The sequence below is a fragment of the Acanthaster planci genome, linkage group LG16 (genome assembly GCF_054643075.1).
Source record: "Acanthaster planci isolate LZ-2023a linkage group LG16, COTS_SCS, whole genome shotgun sequence".
Classification (NCBI taxonomy): Eukaryota; Metazoa; Echinodermata; class Asteroidea; order Valvatida; family Acanthasteridae; genus Acanthaster; species Acanthaster planci.
This window is the reverse complement of record NC_141792.1, coordinates 12,240,892-12,259,718: the sequence shown is the minus strand read 5'-3', so window position 1 is coordinate 12,259,718 and position 18,827 is coordinate 12,240,892. Positions and strand designations below refer to the sequence as shown.

Below are 18,827 nucleotides of genomic sequence, written 5' to 3'. Positions count from 1 at the left end.
GATTTTGACAAAGTACCTTGGAGCTCGATATCAGAACAAGTCACAAATAATGAAATTCTTGAGTATTTCAATTAAAAAATTGAACAAACACACACATGACACTTGTACCGTTTAACTTTAATTAATTTGCCTGCCACGACTTTCTTTGTAACGAAAGGGGCAGTCCACTCCTTGTTAAACCGTACACACTTTTGCATTTTCAGAAGGTGGCGCACTTGACGAATTGTAATTAGTCTGGTTTCGTAACTAGCCTGTGAAAGTTAATACTACATGACATAATGGTACAGTAAAACTACCGAGACAGGGTACCGATCACATTGCAAAGAAACACATGGAAGGCCGTTCGATCAATGTTCTGTGTGCAAATCAGTGAGACAGTCACCGGCGTAACTGCCGATGCTAATCGCTAATCGCTGTCATGTCTGTCGAGGCAGGATCTACTGAATCTGCAGTTGTTTTGGAAGTTGAAGGGGAAGAAGAAGTAATCTCTGACGTGCTTGAATTTGATGTTGAACATGCCCGCCAGGATGACGCTCCCCATGTTAACACCGAAACTAACGCTAGCCCTAGTGAAAACGAAAACATGGATGGCATCATCAGTTCATCAGTAAGTGGATGCACTGAGGGAGATGACGATCGAGTTGACATGATTTCGAAGTGCGAGGAGGAACCAGGGAGATATGTCATCAATACTGTAGGTAAGGATATCAAGAAATAGGCCTAGGCCTACATAAATTTCCATTCAACAGCTAGGCTAGGCCTACAAATTGTTCAAACCAGTAAACATGGTCAACGGTCAAAGGATGGAACTGTTATGTTTCCTGATGGAGGCTTTGCCGACTATGCAATCCAGATTCAGAATTTCTTCTCAAGGGCTTCAGAGTGATCAACGAGTGAGTGGAACAGCCTCCCAGCTCAAGTGTTTGAGGCAAATCATTATCAACCTGTTCAAAAGTGTGCTTGATTCATATTGGGTTGAAAAATGATCAGCCTAAGGGTCAGAAAGGCTTAAAGTGATTCTACTCCCATCATACCTTAAGCCTAACAGTCCCAAATCCTCCAATTTCAATACCATTTTATGTACACCCTTGGGGGTAAGGGTTAAGTGTAAGTGATGGTGCAGCATGGCTGGCCGTCTCCGAGAGTGAACTATCAACAATCACACAAATTTGCATCTACGTACATGTACATGAAGAAATTATGTCTAAAGTGACTGCGCGCAGAATCTTACTCTTAAATAAGCTCTGACTTCTGAGTACCCCCAGAACTGTGGGGTCCGACATCCGTCCCGCTCACATGTGGGAGTGGGGCGGACTCCACAGTTCTGGGTTAACTTCTGAGTGCTCACATGTAGGCCTATTTTATTTTCTGATGGATTGCTTGACATTTTTTTCAGTGCATTTTCCTTTGAACTCAAAAGTGAAAAAAAAAATCCAGGAGGCCTTCAAAAAAGAAGCAGACGGGGACCCTGAACATGTAGTTTTTACCTCACCATAAGAAAACTTAGTGGTTGCCAGATACGGAACTTTTCCACACTAATTGTCATCAATGATTTAGTCTTTAACATTCGATGAGCCATCACTGGGAAGGTATTGAGACAAATATACCTGTACATGTACATGTAACTTTTAATTAGAACTTGAGTTACTGAAGTTAAAACAAATATATTCATACATGTACTGTACATCTGCACGACAAAGTATGCACATACATGTGCACATACAAAGCATAGATGCTTTTTATATGTTGAACTGCACTGTCATACAATTATCTACAGATTAATCTCTCAAAAAAATGGCAAGGAATTAGTTTTAGCTAACCATACAGTATGTGTACATGTACGCTCTTTTAAGTACTGTGTTGTTCCAGACAGTGTTGGTTAATTGCAAATTGTTAGAAATGTTTCATTCATGTACTTGACCCGATATTAGCCCATTGCAACGTGCAAATACTTGAATGTTATGAAACCGTGCAAACTGTAATGGTAACCCATTTGACATAGGATGGGTATCTATTCTTGTCATTCTTATTTTCTAGATATTGAAACAACATCGAATTCAAGTCAACATTCAAGTGCGGCAGAGACGGGCCCTGAACCTGAGCTGCCATTAAAGAAATTAAGACCCGTTCGGCTGAAAAAGAAGGGCTCAAGGATAAAGACGCAGCCAGCAAGGAGAGAGAATGCAAAGGCTGCCTCCCCTAAGACCAAGAAGCATGTTAGCAAAAAGGAAAGACTGTCTTTGCAAGCCAAGCTCAAGAAGGAGAAGATCAGGAAAGCTAACCAGTACTTGCGAAGGGGCCTGGACAATCCTACCTCGGCACCAGAAGTTGCTGACATCCCTGAACTCGAGAGGCTCAAGTGTGGTCTTGAGGATTTGGTGTCGGGTAAGTTCAAGACTGTGTCAGATGCAGCAGCCTACTGGAGGGTCCATGCAGGAAAGTTGTATCGGCGCTACAGAGGGGACATACCTTGCGACTCCAGGCATGGACCGGCCCCAGTTTTGACAGGTGCAGAGGAGGAAGATCTGGCTCACTGGATACTCACAATGTCGCAGAGAGGTTTTCAAGTGTCCGCTTCCATGGCTCGAGATGCAGTGCAGAGCTTCTTTAAGAGAGACAACAGCCCCTTTATTAACGGAAGACCATCTTATCGCTGGTATTACAGCTTCTTACGGCGCAACCCTAAGCTTAGAGACATGAAGCCTTCAAACTTGGCCTTGTTGTGCGATGCCAATCCTTCAAAGGCAGTGCTTGATGAGTGGTTTAAGGAGTTTACATCCTTTATCATGAAATTGGATTTAGCAGAGAAACCTGGCCAAATTTTCAACTATGCCGAAACAGGATTTGAGATGAACAAGACAACTGATCACATTGTGATTTCCGCACAGCCATCGTGTGGAAGATCCAAGCCAACCTGCCTTAAGAGAGGAGTGATTGTAGGAATGTGCACCAGTGCTGATGGGCAACTGCTTCCACCATTCATGATTTACAGAGGCCAGAAACACATGCCACCTCATTGGGATCCCCTTGATGGTGCTCCTAGAGGATCCAGGACATTCCTCCTTGAGAAGGATGGGGAAAAGCAAGAGGCTTTCAGCCAATGGATGGAGCATCACTTCTTAAAGAATATTGGGAGGCAGCGTCCTGTTGTGCTTTTGTTGAGTAGCCACCAGAATGAGGTATCATATAAAACTTATGTTACTGCATGCCAGAATGATGTCTATCTATTCAGAATTCTGCCAAAGGCTGCTTCCCTTCTCCAGCCTTTAGATGTTGATGGAGAGGCAGGAGAAGGACCCTTCAGGTCAGCATGGATCATGAAATGGGTGACTGACAACAGGACTGTTTCTGTCACCTTCCACAATGCTGCCAAGGTTATCAGCTCTGCTTGGAAGGAGGCTGAAAACTCTGAGGCCATACGCACTTGCTTCATTCAGTCAGGAATATATCCCCTTGATAGAGAAATGATTAATGATGACCATCTAGCTGAAGGAAACCTTGACTTCTTAAACAAGGATGCCCCTCGGTTTCAATTATCTTTACCCCTGCATGCCTCTCAAAATGATCATCCCACTTCTGACACCAGTCAAAGTGGTTATCCCACAGCTGACACCAATGCCAGTGTTGCAGAAGCTGTCTTCCATAGGCTAGATGAGAAGCTTGACAAGACCACAAGGGAGACGTATAGAACTTGCATCAAAAGTGGGTTAGACCTTGAGGAGACACCTCTTTTTTCTGTGTGGAAGAGACTATATCTGGACGCCTATCATAGTGACCCTCAAAAGTCTCCAAAGACAGGAAGAGCAAAGAGGCCAACAAGATCCAGTAAGAAGCAATCGGTGAGAGGTAGGAGGACTGGTAGACACAGTAAGGATGATGTGTTTTGCCCAGTCTGTGATGAACGCTTTGGAGATGATGGTGGAGAGGACTGGATTGGATGTGATGGTCAATGTCAGTCATGGTACCATGTCAACTGTCTTCCCCCAGAGGTTGTCACCCCTGCCCTCCTTGAAGACAAGGAAATGATTTGCCCAGACTGTTTGGTAAGTACTAATACACATGAACATTCATTTTATATGTACTATAGTAACATTTTTAATCATTGCAAGAAACAAGAATGACTTTTCATCTTGGTTCTTGGTAAAAATTTAAAACCTTTTAAGGGAAAAGTGGTCACTGATATGGAACTCTAGCTGTCTCAAAGTCAGAAGACAGCACCCTCTGTGCTAGTCCTGAGTCACCTATTCATTTCTATTTGCCTTCGTTAACTGTTTGAATGGTCAAGATATCTCCTTAAACTATAAGGGTTCTCCTCATCTTTTCAACAGGACACGAGCCGAACATAAGATGTCTGTGTTGGAGAACAGATGATGTTGCTTCATTTCCTCACAGGCTGTGTTTATGCTTCATATGGATTCGTGTTCTCTGGAAACTATGGAGTGGTGGAATCAGAATATTCAAACTGTTGTAATTGAAGTGGGAAGACTCTTTGAGCAATCTGACGTAAAGTTGGAACCTCAGTCATTTCACCTGCCATGTGCATTAATGATGTATGGACTTGAGTATACACTGCACTGGTAGGGTTGTAGACAAACTTGCGTTCAGCCAAACGTAAAGAATATTTCAAAACCAAGGAATCTCAAATTGCAGGAAATGGTGGTCGTGAAAAAGTGAAGTAAATTTTTTTCCCAAATTGGGCTGACTTAAACCGTGGGAGGGGATTAAGAGCTTGTTGAGACTGACTCTGGACCAGAGTTTTCATGACTAGAAACAAAAACTCAAGCAATCTACATGTACTCATCCAGGAATGTGAACAATCATCTTTTTTTTCTGAATTCAAAGCTTTTAATGGTGTAAAAGACTATGACAGTTTGTTAAATTTGGAAAATGGCTGTACATTTTCAAGAATAAAATGTTTTCCACAACAGAAAACGTTATGCTGACTGATTCTTATGCGTGTAGTTTTTTGGGGGGAGGGGAACATAAGTTACTTTTTAGTTGCATGATTTTCTCATTTTCATTAATTTTGTCATCAACTTTGTAGAAAGCATGTGCACAACATGCATAAGTAAATTTGGAGTCACAACGGTGGCAGAACTAGCCTTGGGGGACATTCGGGGGGGGGGAACCCTGGAGTGAATAAGTTCAAGGGGCACGTGGATAAGTGGCTTGGATGGAAGTTGTGTATAAATGTTCAAATTGGGCAGGGAGAGGCGCCAGTGACTCAAAGTAATATCATTTTTGGGTGCACAATTTTAACTGGTATTGTTTTAATGATTCATAAAGATAATTCGCTCTCCACTGCGTGTTCCGCCAACCCTTACGCTACTGACCCAAGAGCGATAAAACATAGGTCCAAAGAGGGCGCTGTTTAATTTAGCAGTTGCTCAAACTTTAACTTTTTGGACAACTTTTTGGGTGCAGTGTCCCAATTCAAGGAAAATTCTCCGCCAGATCGAGGCGCACAAAAAGCACCCCCAGAGATTGTTTCAAAAAGAGGGGTCTGTTTGGGCCAAGAAATGGTGAGATTGTGTCAATATGGCCCAGGATCATCTCTGTCGATTCTGGGGGCAAAGCAGATAAAATGGGATTGAAAATTAGAAGAGCCCGAGGAAGAGGAGGGATGTCATTTGAAAAATGGCCGCTGGGAGGGCTTGGCAACACTCACTTTTTGGGGAGTGAGTTTGTTTTGGGCGGATAATTAAAAAATTCATTGGTTAACCTACTAAAAATTGAAAATCAAATGAAACCTGAAGGACCAAACAACACATTGATTTTTGTCTGAGAGGCCTCAGGGACTTCAGTTGCCTGCCATGGGGCTCCAAACTTGGTTGATTTTACACTATTTTCAATGGAGCTTGAATTGGTTCAGCTCAGTGCACCCTTCTGGTGGTCGGTCTTCAGCTTAGACCTTCAACGCGAAGACAACGCGTGCTCGATGGAGGTTGTAATCGCCATATTTTCTGAGGGACGTCTGTGGGCTGTTCTTTAACTGTGTCGGAGTTGAAAAGAGTTGGTAGTACCCTACAGGCTTTAAGAGTAAGTTATTGCTATATACAGCAGTTTGTCTTTTCACTGAGTTAACAGATAGAGCAAGGAACATGACCAGACCGGGCCATGCAGGGTCAGGCTACACGTGTTTCCCCTCCCTTCTCCACGGTTACACGTATGGCCTTCATTATATTGCACGTCCGTTCGGGCCTAGGCCTACATATCCTATGGTGGGCCCATGCCACCTGGACAAAGTGGTACACATGTACATGTACTCTTGGCATGCAGTTTAACATGTACTGTTTGTTTACGTGTTGGTACTCGTATGTGAAATGAAATTTTGAAGTGTGAATAATGGAAACAAAGAAGCCTAGGCCTACTTGTCATTGGAAGGAGTTTTGCAAATGGAGTGCATAATAAGCCGAAGTCATGACAGTGTCTTAACGAAGTTGAAGTAGAATTTACGAATTTTGTGGAATGCCTGTCTTACTGCTAGTCCAGTGTCCTAGGCCTACATATTAGACCAGAAAGCTGTGACCCAAGTCTTTTAGGACTAATCATTTCACAACTTATTCCTAACATGATTAAAAAAATGTACCTGGGTAGGAGTTCCATATATGGATGCCGGTAATTACTCCTACAGTGACTTATTAGCCAGTAGAATTTAGAAAGCAAAAACATGTCCACAAAAGTTCAATTTAGGAGGGAAACAACAAAGTCATTTACTTCACACTTAGATTTTTTCAGACCAGTCCCATGCTGGTTTGTGCACAGCGTGTCAGGTGTAGTCCGTATATAGAACTCTTTCCAATACCTGGAATATTAAATTGAAATTTCTTGGGATTTAGCATCAAACCAATTGGAACATTTGTTCATTACAGATGAATAAAACAAAAGAAATAAAAGTTGTTACTAATTAATTATCATAATTATTATCATACATATTATTTCAAGAACAGGGCTGCCATCGACCAAGGAAAGATCAACTGAAGCATGTGAGCAATGACAATTATGATTGTTGTTAATTGTGTGACCACTGGCTATTTTTCAGTAATTAACTGCAATATAACTAATGTTAACTAAACTAGGATGCCACTCACCCCCCCATAACTTGAAAAAAAAAACAAATTATAAAAAGTGAGAATTTGTGCCACTGAGTGAGGAATCCGTCCAATTATTGGGTCCAAAAAAGGAAGCCAGAAAAATCCATCTTTATTGGCTGTTTCTTTGTTCATAACAAGTAAAGATTTGGCATAATAATACTTCAAATGTTACTTAGAATATAGTTTTGGATACAATTAGCAACCTATGTTGCCTATTTTAAAAGAACACTGTGCGACAAAATTCCACTAAAAATGGCTTTGTGATGCATTGCAAGCAATTTGCATTGTGCATATCACTTTTCGGTGAAGCATACAAAATTTGTGCGATTGGATAAATCTCAACAAAAATTCAACAAATGTAGATTAAAATATGCAGTTTATGAATTCTAGGGTTTTATTCTGATACCATCCTTCCGGTAAACTCTCGATGAAATCCACGAGCACAGTTTTCAACTAATGATTTTTAACAAGTTTCAAACGTCTCACAAAAGCAACAGTGCCAATGGTTTGTACAGCAGTGTATCACCAATTATCGATAAAATTCTAGTTTCAAACATCCCCACCGCACTCTGGCAATAGGTGATGATCTGAAAGCACCGGTATCAAAATAATCCATTCAAAGACACGACGCACTAAAAAGGACCAAATAGGGCACCTGCTATGAGCTGCTATTTTCGTACCTAATACCGAACGTGTAGCATGATGGAGCAAGAATTAAGAAAATGTAGGTTCTAAATTCTATAGCCGCTGTACAATTTGAAATCGCCGCCAGAAATTCAGATGTGTGCCACAGTAACCTTAGAAAGACATGCTTGGAAGTTGGAGATCGCATAGGAAACTACGTGCGTAAGTGTACCAAGTGAAAGACAGAATCATAAATAAGATGCTTCAATGTGTATTTTGGGATGTACATGTGTTTGTCTACATTTTGGCTTTTTTCACCTCATTTTTTTACTTTAAACATGAAAACAATTTTTTAACATTCCAGACATCCACTAAAAAGGAATGAGGTTGAAAGGCTCTTCGTGGGCTAATTTTTTTTTGGGGGGGGCTAGTTAAATTACTTCAAACTTCACTGACATGTTTACACTTAACATACATTGTAATTCTCTTGTCATTGCCAGTTTTCATTTTCTGGAAATGTCTCTGAAGCTGTACTTTTTTGGACCAGGAAACAAACAGAATTGAAGAACCATATTCATAAAATATCCTTGTGTAACCACTAGCCTTGACTGTACAAAAATGTGAGGGAAAATTGTTGGATTTTCATCCTTTAGGCTTTAGCAAGGTTTTTGTGATTGTCTCATTCAGGCAATCAGCCCTCTGTCTTGAAATAAGTCAATTAACATGCACCAGGGAGAAATGCACTGAGGATTCCCCAAGAGGAGAAGGTGCACAGTTCCCACACTTTGAAAGCATCCAGACCTTGTCTTGTGAGACAAATATATTATTTAGTAACTCTCTGACTCTAGTGCAAGTGCAGTGATCGATCATTCTTCCCAGGATACCCAGTACAGGGACAGCGAACACTGTATCCATACCAAAGCGGCGTCCACACAGTACCTTTTCAGTAATTTTCCAGCCCTATGTGCACAGTCATGACAGTCCTGAGTTTCTGCAGACTGAGATTTAGCAGAGATTGTAGCAAGCCCCCTTTCAAATGATTTGACAACCTCCAGAGGGGTTTTTGGCCCTGCATAAAAAGCACAGGTGTCCATCAAAGAGTGACCTTTTATGGTGTAATTGATGGCTTAACTTGAGCCAAGGTCGCTCCCAGAGAGGTTCAGGACCTTTTAGTTTTGTACTTCAAAAACAATTCTCTTGTCTTGTATATTTCCCCACAGGATTTTTTAAAAGTGAAAAAGGCATTCTTTCTGCACTGGTGCCTATTCTCATGCCTTGTGCATATGTACATGTGCATGTAACGTATGTTTGTTTCAACCCTGCATTTTTTAATTTTTCAGTGTTCTGCTTGATTTTCATGGTAGAAATTACATGTGCCGGTAAATTATAAATTGTGATTTTTTGACTGACATTTTCGCTGTCATATTTTAATCATTTCATCTTATAAATTGCATTGTGAAATTTTGCAGTTACATGTATCAAACCAGTCTCACAGTCAAGCATCATTTTCACAGTGGCCAACTTATCTAACCATTCAAAAAACACTTTTATGCATCAAGGACACAAGTCTGAAACTCAACTAATGTATGAACATAGAGCTAGGAATGCATGAATGTGTGAAGCTGAATGACCAAGAAAATTGTTCGGCCTAGAGCCCTCTCCTCCCGATAACTCAAACTACCCAAGGTGTTTACAAAATCATATTTTGGAGGATTCAGGACTTGCTACAGTGTCAGTGGCTATTATTAAAACTCTGTTTTTCTTTCTAGAACATGTATATATTGGGCAGAATCACAATAAATCAAGGAAATGATTACAAGAAGGTGTTTATTAAAAGTGCTCTGGTAAATCTGAATCCACTTCAAATTTCAGTAGTTGAACTATTTAAACAATTCTACCTATTACAGTAATTGTATTATGAAGTTCCCAAGAGGGCTAGTATAATGCCTGAGGGGATGTGCCAAGTCTTGGCATGAAGGAAGGTCTGGTGGTGAGGAAATGGTGAGGGAGATTTGTTTTAAGCTGAATAATGAGTTATGTAATACTTTGAATCCAAGAAGGAGGTTCATTCTCTCACACTCAATGTAATTGTACACTGGCCCCAAGGTTTTAATGACTACAGTGTAGGTGGGTGGTAAGTGGTCACATGTTTTGAGTGAGGAAAAACAGCTGCCTTTACCAATGGGGTGGGGGAGAATGGGAGGGGGGCAAGGGCGATTGATGTCATAATTCTATTTGTGCCGTCTTAATGTCGCCACATCAAAGTACATGTACAATTAATGTGTACCTGTAATGTACATTGTGTACAATTAATTAAGTGTACAGGTTCTTAGACCATGACTGAAATGGATTATCACTTCAGGGGTACATTGTATCTAGTCTGTTCTTTGCTCTATCAAAAGTGGGGACCTTCACAGTCAACCTACATGTACATGTACAGGTACATGTGTGGCGAACCTGGTTTCACTTCTAGCACTTGGGATCATATAATATGTTGTGGTACCGGTATCCTGGGAAGAAATATATCAAGTTATTCTACATGGGATTTATATATACATGTATGAAGCTATCAATTAATTCATTCCTGGCATTTTCTGGAAATTTCTTTTCTTGAAGTACCTACCGTAGATCACTGGCATTCATGATCGAAATTTTATACATGTTACAATACTTCACCATAAACTAATTTAAAGCATTGAACTATCAAACACAAGGAGTAAGAACGAAGACCCCACAGACCGAAATCCGATTAATTGCTCCGGTTGGCTTTATAGGCAAGGTGCAGTTACCAACCCCAGTGTTGAAGACCCTTAGACATGCTTTGTGCGTTTCTTTATTTTCCTCTGGACCAGCTACATTCTCTCAGTTTTCTTGTGCGTATATTTGGAGAATTTGTATTAGTTAGTAATTCTGTTTATTGTTAAGAGAGACGTTTTGGGGATGTAAAGACGTAACCAGACTTTCATTGTCATTGGAATATCAGAATAATCACTGAAATTATCTCTGATGATGATGGTTTCCATCTCAAGGCGGCCATGTTGAACATGCGGAAGTGTTACGGACACGCATGCACGGTACGAACGATCCTTTGCAAATGCAACTCCGAGCATTCCTTGTAGCCCACAAGTGGCGCAGAATTTGTTTTGTCCTTGCAGCACGTGCAGTGCTGGCGGTGGCCATCATTGAACCTTTTGATCTCTGTCTGTGCTGACTCCTTGTGTTTAATAGCTCCACTCAGCAAGTTTGTACATGTTTATTCGTGAGCTTCATAGCTTACAAACAGTTTAAAGTGTGATTTTGCGGTAGCTGAGTGAGTTCTTTCTTGTTTGAATTGTGTGAGATGATTCAAAACCCACGTTAAGTATAATTGATGTCATCCTTTCAAAATTTGCTGAAGCTTTCTTTATGGCACCAAACCATGGTAATTATTTATAGGAAAAAAGAGCAAATATACATCGTGAAGTTAGTCTAGGTTACTAATTACTGGACATCACTTTATTTTATAACAGTAACTGTCACCACTGCTGACCCCACTGAGCTCAAGTCTAATTCAGCATGACGAGTGGGACAGAAGGCCTACTCTTGGAACTATCTCAAGATGGCACTGTCCGTACAGGGTTGTTTCCCTCTGAGTTGTGGATCCAGAAACAGAATGAGACACAAGATTCCCCAGAACTTCAGGCAGATCCAGAAGTGTGTCAGGTGTATGTACAGACGGGGCGTCAGTCATCTCCGGAATGGTCGACAGGGTTTCTTTCCCATGATGGCAGTATTAAAAATCTGAATGACATCAGGTCACTGGATTCGGTGTCAGCAGGTGGGATGTCTGGAAAACCACATCCTGTCATGCTTATCAGAGCGAATCCCATCTCAGACACTGATGATGAAACGGAGACATCTCCACTGGTACCATCTAGTGACGTTCTCCAAGCTCTGCATGGTGGTGATGAGGATGCCCTACAGACCTCAGGTTCTCCGGAATTACCTCCAGATTCACCGGAACTCATTAACTGCAAACCTGGTTTGCTCTCCTATTCAAAAAAGCCTCACTTGGAAACTTCAACTGAGACAGACAGAAAGCCATTGGAATCGGTCTTTCAACCATCTCATCCACTGGTATTGCAGGAGACTGTCAACACGCCGACATCAGAATTTTCCTCTCTTTCCAGTCAGATTTATTCTGAAACTGATACAGCAAACTCTAAAATCTGCCCAAACCAGTACGTGGCTCACCAACTGTATCTCATGACCTGTGACCCCGAGCCAACTCAAGTCACACACACAACCTGCACAGTTTCGTGTGCTTCACCTGCGTGTAGGTTAAATGTACTTTCTCCCCTAACTTTGAGTAGACTGGTCAATAACATTGTCCCAGATGTTTCAGGGACTCTGAGAGACAGAACAAAATCTACATCAGTAGAGAGGGCTTCTGTTGCAGAAATCACCCCATCCACTTCTCAGGATGATGCCATACTATCTGAGTCTTCTCTCACAGCATTTGCGGACTTTTCAAGTCGACCGACTTTCCCCAGCAAAAGAGCCACCAACAATCTCAATAACAACCTGTCTCCCACTGGTGAATCTCCAATCACCAAACGGTTTTGCTCGAACGCAAAGGAGATCACTGACAGGATGGCAGGGAGATTGCCTGAGCCACAGCCTGTCTCTCTCCATCAAGTTGATGTTCGCCCTAGAAATGAGACACATCAAATGGGCAGTCCTCATTGCCAAGAGGCAAAAGTTCACCTGTGCCATCCCGTCAGTCTTGCAGGCATGCTTAGGCTTTCCTCGTCAGAAAACAAAAACACACTCACCTACTCATCGGGGATTCATGCACATGCCGTTATTGGAAAGGATAGGCATGAGCCTTCCATTCCTTACTTTTCAAGGAGCGTGGATGTCGCCATAAGTGAAGCTCAGCACACTGACTCCTTGATAACCCCTATGCCTGGCTCTCATATCGCATCACTTCCATCTCCCGTGGATTTCCAACCATGTCTGTCCCAGGCCTCTAACATCCTACATGTACCTATGGGTGCATATACCTTTCAGTCACCTCCATTGCATACGCCTGCTGTTCACATGCCAGATGCGTTCCTGCTTGGAGAAACAAAACAGTTGTCACATCACTCAGCTAATGCACCTGCACCTGCAGTGCCTGATGTTCATTCACGTAAAGGTGCAACATTAGATGCTCCGTGGAATTCTCCACCCATAGTTGCCTTGGCCTCAGTTGCAGTGCCTACGATTCCTTCATCATCTCTATTGAGGTCCATGCTGTCAAATGTAGACTCCCAAGGGGTTCATTTCAATTCACTTTTAGCCCATTCGTCTGCCTCTAAGTCACCTAAGCATACGCCTACCGTACCATCATCCCAGAATCGGCAGGCCAGCACTCCTGTTAGTGTATCAGGCCATGTTTCACCTTCACCTCGTCTGATTCCCCTCAATTCACCTGTGGTGCCCAAGAATATGTTGCCGTCTGCTTTATCCCCCTCCGTAACCCTAGATAAACCATTTAGATTACCACCGCCACCTTATCCCGGGAAAAAACCTGGTCTTTCTGTTGAAGAGTCTTACATGTATCCACACTCAATGCATAGTAGTAGATACCACCAAACGATGTTGTCAAACGATGTGATTTCTCCAGTACATGAGTCGGACCAGAAGCTTTTACGTACCGCAACCCGACCACTCATTAATTCTATTCATAGTCCAAGGATAAATACTTGCCATTGTGCCTATTGTGTGTCTACATGTCGTTATGTATGTACAGCAGCCCAAGCAAACATTCCTCCAAAGCGGGCCTCAAAACGCTCCAGGAGGAGAAATCCTAGCCAGAAGAAATCTCTGCCAATGCAAATGCGCGCCGCCCCTCAGGACGCCTCTCCCCAGCAAAGTGCTCCATCTGATAGGACCAGCAAGCTTGCTCAAACCTTGCCCGCCAGTCCCTCAGACGCATCACTTCGAAGTGCTACATTGTCTTCACAGTCTGAGAAGTATCTTGCCACATATCCCAGTGATGAGGAAGTCCTCCACCCTCATCCGCCGTTCACATCAAAAGGGGTTGATAGACTGCCCAACCCGATTGTTCAAACAGTAGTTACCCTTTCAAAAGCAGAGGTTGTCTCATTACCTCCAGACACGACAGCCAAGCCTGAGAAAAATCTCCCAGGGTCTCAAGCAACCCTGATAACACCGCAGCCCTGTCTAAAGCAGATGTCCTCACCGGACCGATTGCAGCATCCTCAAGCGTCACTAGTTGCCCAAGAGGAGGTCATACCTGCACAGACACAACCTTGCGAAAAACAGGTGTTGTCACAACCGTGTGAGAAACAGGTGTTATTAATAGACCATGGTCCCAAAACTTCAACAGTACGTCAAAGGGACATCAACCCATCACTGACTCGCCCATGCAAGGAGCAGATGACATCTCTAGACGGAGTTCCTGAAGTTTCAAAAATACCCCAGGGGGACATGCACATCAAACCAAAACAGAAAATGCTGTGCCTGGAGCTTTGTCCATCATCCAACCAAGTTCCCGACACATCAACATCAAGTACCATCCCAGTGCAGATGCAGCTTCTTGAGGAACAGTCATCATCATCATCATCAGACCAGGGTCCTGACACTTCCAGAGCAGCCCAAGTCCATGCCAACCCATCGAAGATACAGCTATGCCAGGAGTGGTCATCTTCAGGCAGAGCAGCAGAAGAGACAACAGCAGTAAGCACAGTTGAACCTCGTTAATAAGAGCACTGTGAATTCAAAGTTCTGCTTATAATAAGGAAATTTTTAGGTCCCAATCTTTTGTTCTTCATTGTTTTCATTCCTGATAATGCAAGGTTCCTTATAAAGCAAGGTAACTGCAAAATCCGTAGGACTTATCCGTACGACAGATTTGTGCAACTATGTCCAAAAATCACAGGTGAATGTTGTGCAAGACTTGGATTTGATTCAAATCCCATGCAAGCCTAATCTTCATGAATGTAATCTTTTACCCCACTTTGAAAGGACACCTGTTATCACATACTTTAAATTTAATTAACAAAGGAATTCCTCTACAAAAAATACTACAGAAGTAATGATGGTGCACCAAGGAAAATATACTCGTGGGCATTTCTCCATTTGTTCCGATGATCGCTGTTTCATCTAATAATAAGTTTATTTGATACAGACACGAGTCTTTTATGAGTGTCTCTTTTGGCGTACTTGTACTTTAAGGCCATGTCCGAAACGGGCTTCCAGAGCTACGGCTAGGTCTATTGTCTACGCCTCTCCACACATTTCCAAAGGAGGGAAGACATAGACCGAGCTCTAGACAAGAGATTCGGATGCAGCCTAAGTCTGCACCATGCGGTAAAATGCATTGACACATCGTTGTTGTCCTCTTTCCGTCTTTCGAAAATAACAGGTATCTGTGGAACCTGGTAACCTTGTCAAATGCATCAACTGCAGTCAGATCTTTGAACAAGTATCCAGCAGCAGTCTAACCTGGAGAGATGTAAAAATCTTAGTAGGTCCCAAATTCTTCGACAAGCCATGGGCATTGTCAGGCGTCACCATGTGTCAGTCTTGCTTAACCTCCCTACGCTCTGTCGGCTGTTGTCAGCAGAGACTGGAAAAGATTAAAGCCTTGTTCAAGCAAGCAGCATTCCCGGAGAGCTACCTCTGGACAGGTTCTCTTTGCAAAAGTGGGAAGGACTTCTGCATGCATTGCGGTGGCACCTTGCTCCCCCATCCCTATCGAGTGGCCGTCTTCCGCCAGACCGCTGAGGGCTGGTTTCCTGCTGATGTTATCACAGCCGAGTTTCACCCCTTGTGCCCCCTTCTGGAGGGGCAGGATCTGTATCTCTGTACGAGATGTTACCACGACTTGGGCGCGATTCACAATGCCCTGAAGCAGGTAGAAGTAAGCTGGGCTAAATTTATGGAGAAGATGGTACCTTCAAGTTACCTGTATTATTCTAATCAGCTGCAGTTGCAGAGACAGGACTACGGTCGTATAGGAGGGAAGTCCTAAGATCCTCGTTTGATCAATGCATAACAGCTGCCTTTCCTCTGTAGATTTAGAAACTTGCCTATTGCAGAAACTGTACTCTCAAAATATCTCCTTTTTAAAGTCAACTTTGTGATAAGAGTGTGATCCTTTTCCCACAAAAATCGTATCCATGTTGTTTCCAATAGTACCCTTTCTCAAAGTGGAAGTCCAGCCAAGAGGAAGCTGTAAAAGGTACATGAAGTTGGTTTTTTTTTCTTTAAATCAAGTTGTTGTGGACCCTTCTGCTTTTTTCCAAACACATGTAATTGTTATCTTTGTGGTCACCTGCTAAAATCCACAATTGCAGCAGGTAAATGCACTGACTGTGTTCTGAAAAATAAAACATTGCCAGCCAGTCGGCTTAAGTGTAATGTTTTTATTTTAAATTGACTAATCATGATGGAAAGTGACTTAGATAAGAAACACCTGCAGCTGTACGTGCATCTTCATGTTTAGTATAAATCTCATGCAAGTTTTGAAAGTACATGTATTCTAAGAGTGTGCATTCCTTTCACCTTTGTTTCCTTTGTTTCGTTTGTAGCATTTAGCCACTTATATTGTATTTACTTAGCCACATATCCAGGTGTTTACTTTTTTGTGTTCGCTAACCCTTCCTGTTACTTTAAAATCAGTTGAAGTGCATTATTATGGGTAATTCCAGAAATTAGGGGTCCAAAAGTGTGACATTTTCGTGTCCCTGTTACATCTGACCTTTGTTATTTCACATGGAAATATCAGCGGAATTGATTTCAGACTATTACTACATGTATCTGTTTGGCAGGTAGTTTCCATTAAATTAATTCATCACTCTTGAAAATTAGAAAATGTGTTCTGAACTTACAAAATTACACGTCAGGTGTGACAGGGACACACAAAACAATGGACCCCTAATTTCTGGAATTACCGTCATGTCTCGTTATATATCTCCTTTATATTTCTGTTTATCAGTGTACACGTAGCTACATTAAACGAACACTGTAATCCTAAACAATAGATTTTCATGTTACTGGTAGTCTTGCCATAGCAGTAGTTAGTACTTGCCACGAAAGATATTCTTGATGCACATGTATGTGTTTGAGATATTTACCGTTACACGGATATGTACTGTTAATTCAGTATTTTTTGTACAAGTCAAGTGGTCAGTGCTTATAGGGGAACCAACAATCTAAAAAGCATCGCTCACTGTGTAATTCACCTCTCGTATTGATAAATAATAGAGGTGTCTCAGGTGATGTAATACGACAGGCAACTTTAGGCATTTCAGGGAGTGTACCACCGTATGTCCGTGGAGGTGTGTGAATTTCGATTTCTGTATACTGTACAATTTTTTTTTATTGGTACATGTAACTTCATGTACGCCAGAATGTTGAGACTTGGAAAGCGCACACATTTCTGTACACATCTGTGTAAATCCAGCGTTGATCGTCAAAAATCATGTGACTGAAAATCCGCTGTGAGTACGTCATACACACAAGTACATGCACTGTATGTGTGACAGACATTAGCAAGAGAACCCGTGTGTGGACCAATGCGTGCACCCACTCCATTTGTTTCTACAGCATTTACTGGCTCAATCAACGTCACACATAAGTAAGTGTACTCTTTACCTGATGCTGGTATCGCTTACAGATTTACTTGATATTTCACTCCCAGATATCCTGTCATCCTGTTCCTCTCACAGATGCAACATTGGCAACTTTACTTTTGGTTTTACACCTATATCAAATGGGTCTGTGCGAGAGGCTGACAAATTAGGTGCTTTATGTGTCTTAGGAAAATATTCCTCTGCAACCAAATTCCCTTTTTTTTTATTCAAAAGAAGCAGAATTGTACAACTTTAACCCTAACATTCCTATATCCTTCAGGGTTAGGGTTAAAGAGAGATTTCGCTGTTGTGGAATTGTTGTCCTGAAGTTCATTTAAAAGAGACAGTGTACATTTCTTTCAATGAATATTTTGTCATTTTGGGTAAAATTAATTTTGAATTGGATAGTTTTGAAGTGAATATCACAAGGTCAACCCACTTAGAAAGAATATTTCTGTGAAAATTGAAAAAGCGTCCAAGTTAACATAAAAACCGAAGGTTTACCCGTTGGAAATTATATTTTGGCGAAATTTTGAATTGCAAAATGAAAACTCCAAGGTTAACCTCTTGCAGATGATGTTTTAAGTGAAGTTTTGAATGTGACATGCTAAGATGCAAGATCAAAGATTAACCCCTTGGAAAAGGTATTTTTGTGAATTAAAACATTTCCGTTCACAAACACTGTAAGGTTAACCCCTTTGAAATATTATATTGAATTTGACTTGTTTAAAATGAAAATCTCAAGGTCAACCCCCTTGGAAAGACAATTTTCGTGAATATTAAAAGTCTCAATTTATGTAAAATTCCAAGCTGATCCCTTGGAAATAACATCTCGGTTAAATTTTAAAAATCTGAATTTCAAGCAAAACTCAAAAGGTACAAATGATCATTTCATAATGTGTAGTTGGATATTTTGAATGTAAGGTCAACCCTTTGGAGCAAATACTTTCACAGTAATTAAAAAAATGCCCCAATTTAAGAGGTACAGCAAGGTTAACCCCTTGAAAATATTTTGATAAAATTTGCAGATATTTTTGTAAAATTTTTATTTTGACGTTAAAAAAATGTCCAAAGGTTAACCCCTTAAGAAAGAATATTTTGGTGAATAACAGTTAACCCCCTTGTGATGAATATTTTCGGGAGTGTTGAAAATAATGTCCCAATTTAAAGAAAACTGCAAGGTTAACCCCTTGCATATGTAATTTTTACTAAAAGTTTAATTTGACTTTTTCCAAAAATATTTCAAAAGTTAACCCCCTGGAAGGAATATTTTTTGTGATAAAGTTCTAGTTTGAAAGAAATTTGTATTTTTTATATATTTGTGTGAAATTCCTTTAAAAAGAAATTAAACTTACCAAGTGTTAATCGTTTTCAAATGTTAATCTTAATATAAACTTAAAAAAAAAACAACTGGAATGCTCACCCCTTTTAAACTATTTGGCCAACCTTTGAGAGGCAGCTTTTTAAGCTACAAAACAATTAT

The 18,827-nt window shown here is 41.2% G+C and overlaps 2 protein-coding genes across 2 annotated transcripts; both read left to right on the top strand.

Annotated features, from left to right (window-relative positions):
- The first annotated feature begins 312 nt into the window (after nucleotides 1-312).
- LOC110979178 (uncharacterized) lies at nucleotides 313-4,943 on the top strand. The gene is made up of 3 exons (XM_022234763.2): nucleotides 313-698; nucleotides 2,038-4,043; nucleotides 4,329-4,943. Exons 1-3 carry the CDS (start codon nucleotides 419-421, stop codon nucleotides 4,344-4,346), a joined length of 2,304 nt encoding a protein of 767 aa, XP_022090455.2. The 5' UTR covers nucleotides 313-418; the 3' UTR covers nucleotides 4,347-4,943.
- A 662-nt stretch (nucleotides 4,944-5,605) lies between these two features.
- On the top strand, nucleotides 5,606-17,942 carry LOC110979185 (uncharacterized). The gene is made up of 3 exons (XM_022234778.2): nucleotides 5,606-6,039; nucleotides 11,228-14,444; nucleotides 15,133-17,942. The coding sequence occupies exons 2-3, from the start codon at nucleotides 11,274-11,276 to the stop codon at nucleotides 15,739-15,741; spliced, it is 3,780 nt and encodes a 1,259-aa protein (XP_022090470.2). The 5' UTR covers nucleotides 5,606-6,039; nucleotides 11,228-11,273; the 3' UTR covers nucleotides 15,742-17,942.
- Nucleotides 17,943-18,827: the final 885 nt, after the last annotated feature.

Coding starts and splice junctions, on each gene's coding strand:
- LOC110979178 (XM_022234763.2), top strand. CDS start 419: ATGTCTGTCGAGGCAGGATCTACTGAATCTGCAGTTGTTTTGGAAGTT. Junction 699..2,037: donor ATATGTCATCAATACTGTAG/GTAAGGATATCA, acceptor CTTATTTTCTAG/ATATTGAAACAACATCGAAT.
- LOC110979185 (XM_022234778.2), top strand. CDS start 11,274: ATGACGAGTGGGACAGAAGGCCTACTCTTGGAACTATCTCAAGATGGC. Junction 14,445..15,132: donor CAGCAGAAGAGACAACAGCA/GTAAGCACAGTT, acceptor CGAAAATAACAG/GTATCTGTGGAACCTGGTAA.